The sequence below is a fragment of the Pocillopora damicornis genome, chromosome 7 (assembly GCF_964200805.1).
Source record: "Pocillopora damicornis chromosome 7, jaPocDami1.2, whole genome shotgun sequence".
NCBI classification, from domain to species: domain Eukaryota; kingdom Metazoa; phylum Cnidaria; class Anthozoa; order Scleractinia; family Pocilloporidae; genus Pocillopora; species Pocillopora damicornis.
In genome coordinates, this window is record NC_142676.1 from 1,750,428 (window position 1) to 1,762,500 (window position 12,073).

Here is a 12,073-nt window from a genome sequence, read left to right on the forward strand (position 1 = left end):
ATCCGGAACGGTATTGACGCAACCAAAGCATTTACGGAATTTAGCTACACCTAAAGGTAAAAGAAAGGTTATGTATTAATTAATAACCTTTCCTGTACCTTAAAGTGTCACTAAATACCGTAAACGCTGGTTCCAGACGGTTTTCTCGAACCTATGCATTTACGGTATTTAGTGACGCTTAAAGGTAAAGGAAAGGTTATGCATTAATTAATAACCTTTCCTTACTAGTGTAGCTAAATATCGTAAACGCTTATTCTCTCGAACCTATGCGTTTACGGTATTTAGTGACACTTAAAGGTAGAGGAAAGGTTATTTGTTGGGTCTAGCCAACATATTTACCAGGGTTCAACATAAGATGCAACAGAGCGTCAGGAAAGGTAGCTCGGTATTTAAAACCAGAGCGAACAGAAAATACGACAGTTAGCAAAACGCCTGAAATAAGAAATCTTCCTGGGACCTCTCTATTTATTCTTCAAAATAAGGTAAATGAAACAATTCGCAAGAAAAGTACGGTGAAGTTGGGAGTTTGTGCCATCTATATAATAACCACTTAGCCTGAAATTGTTTCTGCGTATTGTTTTTAACAGCAATGTATTTCTCAGTTCTATATTTGACGTCTACTTGTTTTAAGAAAAATTCACATTCTGGAATTTTATCTTGTTTTCGACTTTGCCATATATGCAATTTTGCAAGAGTTGTAAGATAATTCAATAACTCACATTTTTCTAATTTACCGATATATACATCTTGCAACGTGAATTTTTCCCAAGGAACATTTCTTCAATGGAAAAAATAATCCAAAAGCACATGCTTCCCACAGCACGCGAAGGAGCAAGCTATTTTCTGTCAAGGGACAGGCAGACTGTTCGTGGGATGGTAACAGAAACCCTTAAAACACCTGATGAAGTAACACCACACAGGTCAAGGAGGGACAGAACGGTTTTAAAGAAGACGTTCCCCACACAAGTCGGAGTCCATGGCATAACGAAAGCGGCCTGTTACTCTGTAACAGTTGTCGTATATACTCATAGTAACATACTTATTACAGGTTTTCCCACTAACTAATGACTTAGCAAGGTTTATCGAAATAGTGGACTCAAACTGCTCATCAACATTCTCTCTTGTGGCTTATGGAAAGTCATCATCGTGAAAAGTTGTTGGAGACTAAGTACCTAACGACAGAGTTCATGAAGTTTCTTGAAGTTTACCTTTCTAAGATAATTTCATAATTTTGGAATAATTGTAAACTTAAGTTGTTTCTTTTGGAAACAGTATATATTTCATACTAATAAACGACTATTGTTCCTTACAAAATTGTGCAAAAGGAGACTCTGAGAAAAAAAATGTCTCCTTCACTGTCTTCGCAGGAGATACAAAAAAATTATCCGTCTTTTTCTTCGAAGAGATAGAGAAAATTATCCTTCTCCTTCCTAGAAGACGCCCGGATCACGCGTAGAAGATACAAAAAAAATTCCATCTTCACTGTCTTCGCAGGAGATACAACAATAATCTCCTTCTCCTTCTTCGAAGGCGCCCGTCATCAGACACAGAAGATACAAAAATAATCTCCTTCTCCTTCTTCGAAGGCGCCCGTCATCAGCCACAGAAGATACAAAAAAAATTATTCTCTACCGTCTTCGCAGGAGATCCAAAAATGTTTCCTTCTCCTTCTTCAAAGGCACCCGTCATACGCGCAGATGATACAAAAAAAAAATTTTCACCGACTTAGCAAGAGAGTGTCTCTTTCTAAGACGGTGAAAATATTTTATTCTTTATTCTTCTCCTTCTTCGAAGGCGCCCGTCATCACGCTCAGAGGATACAAAGAAATTAATTCAAAATTTTCTTTTTTGCATGCTCATAGAAGCATGACTGTCGAAGGAATTGATTTTAAAAACACGTGGACCGATGCCAAAACTAGCCTCTCCAAATCTTCCCCGATGCATTACGGGAAAAACTAATTCGTACACGTGGTGTTTTAGTAAACAACTACAACCTACGAAACCAAACAATTTTCATTAAATACTGAGTTCCTTGTAATCATAAGATTTTTTTCCTCTCATAGGGCGAAGGATGCCGCTAAACAGTGAAACGACCGAGCGCCATAATCCACCGAATTAATCGGGGCCGAGTCGAGCAGCTTGATCTCTGATGGAATGTTGTTGCATGCTTAATATTTATAACTTGAAACGTCAATCGGCCTTTCCAAATGTGAGCATTTTCCCGTATTTCCTATTAAAATTCTGTTAAAGGGTCTTTCAAGTTCCATGTAATGCTTTATAATTTGCAAAGATCTGCGATCCGAGTTCGCCATGAGGAAAGTATTTGGTATTAAAAAAATCAAAAATTTGCCGACACGCTATTATTCCTCATTGTTCAATTAACGTTCGGGCCAAATTCCACAGAGTGTCAATCAAAACTTCCATGTACTACATCTAACAGACAGATATTACCCGCTCCCATGTGTCAACATCTGTACTGGTGCGAATATTCGCCTATTTTGTTCTCCGGTTTACCTAAACACCACAACCGGCCAGAGGCTTATTTTGGGACAAGACAGTTTAGTAAATATGTATATCCTTCGTACATTAAAGACTTGACTATTGCATCAAAGGTGTTCAACGGATACACTAGAACGATGAAAACAACGGCCAAACCCAGAAAAGGACTCGTGGAATTGTTAGTTAGTATGGGTGTGTAGTGGGTTATATCTTGGGAATGCTTTACAAAGCATGTTCGCGGAATAAAACTTTCTAGAAGCTAGAAATAAACTTGTTGCTCGCGTGTATAATTGCTATTAACACATGCTGGCACAGATACCTAAGCGTTAATATACTAAAGTAATTTCGCAAGTAAAATGCGTTAGCGTAATGCATAGCCATTGGCTCTATTATGAAAAACTGCCTGTACCCAATCCACCTCTAATTTATTTGTCTAGAATCATATTACTAGAGATTAATACTCACAATGATTACTGTCTCTTACTCAACTTGCCAGACTGCTTTGTTTAGCTTATGATCCTATTAGAGCGCATCCAAACAGTCAGTTTTTCCGGTTTGTCACTTCAAAATCCTTTTTGAAAAACAAAACCGAAAAGGTTTCTATTTTTAGAATGCTATGCTTCTATGTTCAAAATTAGTCTGCTTGCGAACTCGTAAGCAAACTTGCCCACTAGCTTGCATTTTTTCAATTGAAATTGGCAAGCTCGGGGTCAAATATGTTGTAAAGTCTAAATGTTGAAACTCTACGTTGAAAAGTCTAAACATTTTCCTATGCAAATTTAGAAACGCTTCAAATCTATAACGCTGCATTGAAAAGGATCACTCAGCTAGAAACTTGCCCACTAGCTTGCATTTTTTCAATTGAAATTGGCAAGCTCGGGGTCAAATATGTTGTAAAGTCTAAATATTGAAACTCTACATTGAAAAGTCTAAACATTTTTCTATGCAAATTTAGAAACGCTTCAAATCTATAACGCTGCAATGAAAAGGATCGCTCAGCTAGGAAATTTTAAGAGGTTTAGAAGACAACTTTATATTTCGCGTGACAGCTAGCGTCGATTGAGCTATCCGGTTTAATTATAGATTATATTTGCTACGGATATACACTGTTGTGTAAGATCGATGCGTAAAGTCGACTAAACCAGAAAACTCGCGTTGTAGGCAACAGCTGCTATCTTAAAAAAAAAAGCCTGCAACTAGAAGGCTTAAACGCCAATCGTCCTGACGAGCGGCAGGTCATCACGATCACGTTGAAACTGACGTAAGTTATCCAACAGTGTCTACGCATCCTACCTTTTTGCAGATGACAACGCTATTTGGCCAGAGACCTCTCTCGTCTCCACATAAAAGAAAACTGAAGGATAGTTTGCTATCTGCGAGAACATTTTCTCTTTCACGGGTGTCTTTGCAACTTGGCCGCAAAATATGTTGGATAAATAGGAGTTAACTGGATCAACACTTGAAAGATTTAGGGAATTTATATCTAAATGTAAGTGTTAAGCGTTGTAAAGATATCATTGTTAACAACCATATTTTCTTGTCTTTCCGTTCGATCACATTTTGATTATTGCAATGTATTGTGGAGAAACTGTAACAAAGGCCTTTGTGAAAAACTCCAAAGGCTTCAAAATGGTGCAGCTTGCACCTAATGTCTGTGAGCTATGATACTAATTTGGATGTTCTTTTCCGGGCTCTGGGGTGGCGTAAACTTTATAATCAAAGGTTAGAACTGAAGTTGATCTTAATGTGAGACATCAAATGATAAGACACCTGAGTATTTGAGATCAAGATTCGTTTATCGTGACAACGTAAGTGCTTATCGTTTGAGAAATACCGAAAACAATCTATTTCTTCCACAACCTCGAACTGATTGTCTTAACGGAAGTTTTTCGTGAAGCTGAGCTCAGTTATAGAGACCTATAGACCTTGGGCAAGCATCTTTATTGACCGATTTCAAATCTAAATTAAGTTGCCATAGTTTTAAGTAGTATATTAAGTTTAAGTAAAATTTTAGAAACGGCCTCCATGAAAAGCAGTTTTTATTTATGAAACATTTTTATTATTTTTATCGTAGTTAGGTAGATAGGTAGATAGTGTGGTATCTTAATTGAATGATGGAAATACCTTGTACAAATAAAGTTCTCGTATCGTGTCGTATCGTAACATGCAGATTATTATGCCCTCCCATACACAGACACTGACACGGACTACTATTGGCTTAACCAGTCCATACAGAAACCGAAGGAAGCGAGTACTCTCGCTTTCCTTTAAACATCGCCTAGTTCTTATTAGCCGGCATCAGTAATTTTATCGACATACCATTTAATGTAAAATTGCATCTCCTTTGTCAAAGAAGCAAATCTTAAATTTGTTTTTTTGTTGTGTACTAATGTACATTACTCATACATTTCTTGTGTACATTTTCTTACACTGTTTGCTCATTTGTTGTAATGTTATCGTAATTTTTCCAGCAGAATATGAGGGTAACAAGAGCTTCCATCTGCAATTCATACGGTTTGAATTTAGAGCTATTTTTTAAAAGGCTTTGAATAACTCAGCCCAGAAAGACAAAGCAGTTACAAGAAAATCTGCCATTATCAACGTGATGACAGTAAACAATCTTGAATTCCATCTCAATTCTTAAATTTAGTTGGAAGTAAAATCCATTTCTTGTAGTGTGCCTGATTAAATTTGTTCAAGTTGCCTTGATCACAATAATGGTGCTTTGAAATAGAAAACTGGCTCTAAATATCAATCTGGTTATGGTAGCTGAGCAGAGGAAAACTCTGACAGCATATCATGAAGTTCTTTTGTGGCTGCTATCTGAGTGCGGACTGTCGATAGATACTCACTGTAGGTCTGTGTCCCTGCAACGTTCTCTGTTTTGCTGCTGAATATAGGTTTGGGTGTGTATCTTCCACTATCGTGAGTTTGACTTGCTGTTTCCCTCATGAGCCCCTAGAGAAAGAAAGTAACATGGTTAATATTCAACAATCTTTCTTGGTTAGAGACTGTCATTAAGTATCTCCCTTGCTTATGAGGAAATTCTCCTAGAATTGAAAGGGACAGGAAGAGGAAAAGAGATTTTTCCAAATACTGCTACGCTGTGGATGCCATTTTGTAACACCTCTAATCAGTAAAAGATCACAGATGATGTTTTAACCCCTCACACCCAAACATCAGTATACATACTTTCCATACAGTTCTCTCTACATTTCCTGAGGTCCTCACAAGGAGAAATTATTTAACAATCAAGAGCTTCTTTAGTTGGTGATCATTTCCTTTATCCTTGTGACCTCAATGTTTGATTTATGGGACACTCTTTGGGGTGAAAAGGGTGAAATGTAGTAGAGTGAGCAAGTTTCCAAGGGTCAGCTTAGCACATCTCTGTGAGGTGGTATTAAGGCAACATACAGCAGCAGGAGGTCTTAATTTACATTTACATGGTAAAGATACAAAACACTGCTAGTAATCATATCATCCTCGAGTCAATTCTCAAACACATTAACAGGCAAAAACCAAATCAAAATGCATGAAGAAGTCAACACATACAAATCATAATCAGTGAATTATTGCTAAAAATGCAATCCTTTGATAAGGTTTTTGGAGGCAGTCGGTTACCAGGCAGTTTCTTATTTGTAGAGTGTTGGTCAGGTTTTTTCACAATTAAAAAAAACAACATTTTTACCAGATAGAGCTGTAGCTGGTCACATGCAATGTAAAAATCTTCTAAACTTTTCTCAAGCTTGTTATTTGGCCCCTCAGTTGTCTTCCTGTAGAATAATAATAATAATAATAATAATAATAATAATAATAATAAACAAAATATTGTACTTGTCTCATTGAGTTAATGGTCAGGAGTAAGTTTTAATTATTTCTTATTTACAGAAATAATCATATCTCTCTGACAGTGTTTCTCTAGTCTTTCGACCAAATAATTGGGAACCCTTTAACTACCAGGAAAGTGTGACAAAACAGCTGATTGGCTCAACCCTTTAACTCCCAAGATCTGATTGTTAATTTTCCACATTAGCTGCTACACATTTCCTCGAAAAAAAAGTTATGAGAATTTGGTGTTAGATCAAAATAACAACTTCTGCCTGATAGCTTTGAGTATTCCCATTGCTTTTTCACTGGATGATGTATGGATATTATTGAGCAAAGTTGCATGTTGATTACCTCTGGTAGTTAGAGGTTGATAGCTCTTGTACAAATACTACGTACACCACAGGATAAGCTCTAATTACCACAAGCAAGCTATACTGTGCCTGACCCAAGGTGGAGTGGTGGTCAAAGAGGCAAGGAAAGAACAATACTTTCAGATTTTTGTTGGAAACAAGCTATGTAAAATGTAACTCTTTGCAAATCACATTATTTTGCTCATTTGCTCTGTTCTTATGTGGTGCCCTCATCTCATTTCTTCATATCATATGCAACTAATTGTATTTTTATCATTTTTCCTATACATTTATTCAGTTGATAATTCATATATTTAGGAAAATGTCTCAAAATTTTGTTACTTCCTTTTGCAAGCACTGTTTTGCTATTATATCAAGCTCTACATATATCCACTGTCCATTGGGGTTCATATACAGTTCATTGATTTAGTTGTCTATGAGCTGATAAATGAATAAAGAGAGAAAGTTTTAGTTTAAAAGAAACTGTGTTACTGCATTGGTGGGAGAATATAACATGATACTTTGGTTTAATCAACTCCATTGATAATGTAGAAGGGCCACTATGAAGAGTTTCAAAGCTAACATTGTGGGCCTTGGTCCTTCTTGAATATTTGCTCTGATGAAAGGCTAACGCTTGAAAAGTCAGCTTTGAAACTCTTTAACATGGCCAATTTACGTTACAAACTCAGTTAATTAAAACTAAATTATCCTATGAGCTAATAAACCCTTTCAATTCCAAGGTTGATCAAAAAGGAATTACTCTTTTCAAATAATCACACCATTTTAAAGCAGAAATGTGATAAGATAACACAAAAATATAAACTTACGTTCCAAGGTCAACTTCTGCATTTTGATCGATGGCCTGATTTGCTAGTCTCATAACGTTCTGTAACAAATTAAACCGAGTGACTACATTATATTAGGGCGAGTACCAGTAAATGTACATGGAATTGTTGAACTTAAGCTACGTAACATCTGTCTCATCAGGTTGCAGAGAAATTTTGGAATCACAGTCACTGAACCCCATCTCTTTTAATAAATATTATTAACTGAAAACTTGAAAGATCAAGCCTGGCTAATTTCTTGTGCAAGTTATACCCATCACGAGATAAGATAATCAAGTCTAGGGTACCATCGATCGCGTAAAGCTTGACAACAACACCTGAGGTGGTGTTTAATCACCATAATCTCTCTTTAAAGTATGTTATTCATTATAATCCTACCGCGAGCGTGTCTTTAGCATGTTTGATCAGTTTTCCAACGTTCTCCGCATCGATCGCCGAGCCGGCAGTATTAGAAGAAGCCATTACAGATTTTAGTTATGAGCCTCCCATATGCCAAACCAATTGTTCAGCAGTCTGCATCAAAGATTTACACTAGGTTATGTATGCCCAAAACAAGATTTGAACAAAATGGCGGCAAGTCATGAAGGTTTGCTTCGTGTTTCTTCTTCTCCAGGACAATTGCAGATGACTTGTACAAGCGAATTCGTCGCATTGCCCTTAACAAAGACTATTGTAGGAGTTTGGTGGCTTGGAGATATCTCGAGGAAGGTAAAGCCAATTAAAGATGGAGTTAGATTTGTTACCTATAGTTACTAAGTTAACTGTAACAATTAAAATTTGATGGAAGTTATTTTGCCCTTGACTTTGAGAAACTGAATTTGATTTGGTTTTTTTTTTAATAAGAAGTAATAAGATCACTTGGTTTTCACGTTGATGTTAAAATAAATTCACGATTAAGCATTTTTACTTATCAGAGTATTATCGAATCATGTCTTCTTGAGGATACGGACGCTGTAGGGTGTTAAATGAACAGCTACTTTCTAGTATATTTTCTTATCTTTGAAGCATGACGGATTTTTTTCAGAGCTATTTATTTCATTGAACATGACTCAGTAGTCGTTTGATCTTTAGATCCTCTCAGCCATTCAGAAAAACGATTGGCGAAAGAGGATTTTTTTTATACCATAAAACTGTTTTCTGAATTTACAAAGAGTTATACACTATTCATTTTAAGTTTTATTTTCAGCCTTTACAGCTCTCTGGCCACAGTGGAATAATAAGTGCCACTTGTTTTGGACAAAAGGACAGACCTCTTCTTCTCTGCACTGCATCAGAAGACTTTATCTACATCTGGAACATTGAAAAGCTTTTGGCTATTGACAATATAAGTATGATATACTAATGTAATATTTGCCAGATAGTTTATGGTTGCTAAACAAAAAAAACACTAGGGCAACAAGGGTACATGTACAATTTAATTTGGATCAAGAGAAGAATTTCTAATGCTTTGTCTGAAGTAGGCAGTGCTTCATAAATGAGAATTGACTGAAAAAGTTTGCAGCCAGTGTTTTTAGAGAACAGTGCTGATGTACAAATTATATGCAAAACATCTAGAATAAACTATGGGAATGAGGTAGACACTCCATGCATGACAAAATTTTATGTTAATGTGTCAAACAATTTGAAGCTTCAACTTAACACTCCCCCCCTTCCCTGAGCAGCCCATGGGTATAGGCCATCATATGTGCAGGGGAGTGGGGAATGGAATGTGAATCTTGCCTATGGTGGGGTGGGGAATTTGCATCAGAAGTGTTAAGTCTTCCTGGCAGAATGCAAATGTTGTATCTTTAAATTTGGTGGTTAGGGTAAATATTTAAATATACCCTGGAATTTGGGGTAAATATTTCATTTGTGCTAGTAAATAGCTCAAAAGAAAGGTCTGATGTTTTGAGTGTTAGCCCTTTTTCAGAGTGAATGACAAAAGGTTAACTCTCTGACAAAGGGCTTAAACACTCAAAGTATCAGCTTTGTAACTCTTTACAGTTGCCAATTCATGTTATCAACTCAATTGATGAAACTTAATCACCCTTTTATACTCTCCCACTGATGCAGCACCACGGTTTCTTTAGAAAATGACCCCCGTCATTCATTTTGCTAAGTTATAAAGCTTGGTCGATGTGTAGAAAGTGATGGTCACTGATTTTACCTTCTGCAAAAAAATTGGGTGGTGTACTTGAATACAATTTTTTGTCGCCAGGAAGGGAATTTGAATGAACCAAATCTGCATATTAAAAGTTCAAATGATGGGGAAATTACCAGGAAGGGGATATGTCAATGCTTCAAATTGAATGAAGCATAAGCTTGAAAATTAAATTACAGTGTCGAGAAAATGATCCATTGAATGGCCTCCCTGGTTAGTTCTAATCAATAGACGTCAATATTGAACATCTTTATTAATTACAGCTAGTGATCATAGCAGTGGGATACCAGTTGGTAAAGACCTGGGACATGTCCAACATCTTAGCTTTAGCACGACTGACAGGTTGATTACGGCATGTATTAGGAGAGAAATATGGGTCATTAACATCCAGGTATGTCATTTCAGACTTGCAGTATTTATAATACAAACTTGTATTTTTTTGTCAGTTCAGAAATATATTTGATACCTTTCTTATTTTTCATATTTATTATTAGACTAGCAAACTAAACACTTTGTTGGAGGGCCACACCAGCATTGTAACATGTGCAGAGTTTCCTCCTAAAAATGAGTCAATCATTGTGTCTATAAGTGAAGACAGAACTTTTAAGGTATGTTCAATGTACATGCCAGTGTATTATATGCTTTAGTAAACTTATATTTTTCTTAGACAAAGCATTGCAGCAGGAAGTAATCAGGGAAAGTTGTTACATTGAGTGCTGAACATTTTTTAAGCGGGAGAAATGATTTAAGACTTTTCACAATGACAATTATCATTATGATAATACCAACATGCATGTAATTATCTAACGAATAAACCCTGACAGGAATTCAGTACATTAAAAGATAATGTACAAGCTGAACATTTATCACTGTCCTTTCAATCCCAACAGTTATCATTAATTGTGCTTAAGGTAGAACAACATTTTATCATAATAACTATCTTTCAGAAATGTTTTTTTTAACTCACCACCTGAACTACTGATATTGTGTAATCACTCCTAGGAGTGGAAGGGTTAAATTATTATCAGTTGACTGAGACATTTCAGATCCTGTGGAAGTTTGAAATACTACAAACACCACTGTAGTTGTAGCTTTGTCATTTACACAATAGCTCTGGATAGTGGATGATCCTTAATTTAGCTTTGTACAAATTATCTTAAGGAAGAGAGAATAGTGAGAAAAGGAAAAAAAAATTCTTTTTCTTTTCCTGTCTTTTCCCAGTTTTAAACCTGCTCTTACAAAAATTTAGACAACTCTCAGAAAATTAAAGTGCATTAACTGCATACTTGCCAGGCTTATAGTTATGATTCTTGGCCTAAAATTAAAGATTTTACAAAACCTAATTAACAGTTTGCTTACACTTTGTCTGCATCAAATTTATGACTCAAGGTGTGGAACATCGAGCAGTCATGTTTGGTGTACCAGTCAGCCATTTTGTCAGGTAGGGTTAAAATGTATTTGCTTGAATAGAGCAAGGAAACATTCAAATTACCCTTGGAATCAGTTCTTTTTTTTATCCTTAGAGTATACTCCTTGCAAGTTATTCAGATTTTTTTTTAATGAATAAACTAGAAACACAGTAGATTAGTAAGAAATTTCTCTTGCATTTATCCCCTTCAGTTCAGAATAAATTTCATGATCAGTTTTTTTCTGGCATGTAAAGGCAGAAAATTGTTCAATTATAGTAATTGTTGCAAGTTTGCTTTGAGTTTAGGATTTGTAATCTAACTTATGAATACCTTATTTTCAGCTCATCCATTCCTTTCACTTGCTATGGATTCTGTTCAAGAACAGATGGCAATTGGTTCTGCTGATGGGAAGGTAACAAGTCACAGAATTATGAGCCTGCAACCAATTATCACTTTCACATAGAGAACTACTGACTCGTGTGAATTTTTTTTGACTTTTAAAGCTTCACTTGTATGACCTAACTTACAATGGTGGTTACCGATGCTTGTATGAACTGGATGTTAATCAGCTGATACAAAAATATCGGAGTCAAAAAGAAACTATAGCAGAAACATCAAAGAATGGGCCTTCGTTTATAAACAGTCAGCCAACCTGGCAGAGTAAAAGTACCCCAGATGAAGGAAATGAAGTTGTTTTGGAACCAGGAATGGCTGTACTTGCTGTCTGCTTCATAACAAACCCTCTTCAAGAAAGTGCTAGAAATAGGGATGCAGGAGCACACAGGGTCCTTTTTGGCTCACACACTGGATCAGCCATAAAGTAAGAGCAAAGATGAATATGTGAGCCAACAAAAATCTACTTCACCACACAGTTGTAGACTTCAAATCAAGAAGTTTGGAATCCAGGCTGGCTAGTATTTTATGTTATATAATTATTGATATTGTTTAAATTAGGGTTCTTAAACTTGCAGTCAAGTTACAGTGTATCTCTTTCTCCACTTG

At 36.1% G+C, this 12,073-nt stretch overlaps 2 protein-coding genes and 1 long non-coding RNA gene across 3 annotated transcripts in view; 1 reads left to right on the forward strand and 2 right to left on the reverse strand.

Moving 5' to 3' along the window:
* Positions 1 to 4,520: 4,520 nt before the first annotated feature.
* On the reverse strand, positions 4,521 to 8,038 carry LOC113671734 (mediator of RNA polymerase II transcription subunit 29). Its single transcript, XM_027187983.2, has 4 exons — positions 7,901 to 8,038; positions 7,505 to 7,563; positions 6,188 to 6,272; positions 4,521 to 5,457 (listed from the first exon to the last, which is right to left on the reverse strand). The coding sequence occupies exons 1-4, from the start codon at positions 7,982 to 7,984 to the stop codon at positions 5,260 to 5,262; spliced, it is 426 nt and encodes a 141-aa protein (XP_027043784.2). The 5' UTR covers positions 7,985 to 8,038; the 3' UTR covers positions 4,521 to 5,259.
* The window catches only part of LOC113671733 (WD repeat-containing protein 27), an 18,312-nt gene continuing 14,202 nt past the window's right edge, over positions 7,964 to 12,073 (forward strand). The window contains exons 1-7 of the mRNA XM_027187982.2: positions 7,964 to 8,230; positions 8,709 to 8,850; positions 9,926 to 10,053; positions 10,157 to 10,270; positions 11,052 to 11,103; positions 11,413 to 11,483; positions 11,575 to 11,891. Coding sequence (XP_027043783.2) covers positions 8,012 to 8,230; positions 8,709 to 8,850; positions 9,926 to 10,053; positions 10,157 to 10,270; positions 11,052 to 11,103; positions 11,413 to 11,483; positions 11,575 to 11,891 — 1,043 coding nt within the window. The 5' untranslated portion in view covers positions 7,964 to 8,011. The remainder of the gene's footprint in view (positions 8,231 to 8,708; positions 8,851 to 9,925; positions 10,054 to 10,156; positions 10,271 to 11,051; positions 11,104 to 11,412; positions 11,484 to 11,574; positions 11,892 to 12,073) is intronic.
* Positions 11,054 to 12,073, reverse strand: part of LOC149041969 (uncharacterized) — a 1,741-nt gene continuing 721 nt past the window's right edge. Inside the window, exons 2-3 of the long non-coding RNA XR_016188690.1 lie at positions 11,402 to 11,472; positions 11,054 to 11,123 (exon numbers count right to left, since the gene is read on the reverse strand). This is a non-coding gene — a long non-coding RNA (uncharacterized LOC149041969). The remainder of the gene's footprint in view (positions 11,124 to 11,401; positions 11,473 to 12,073) is intronic.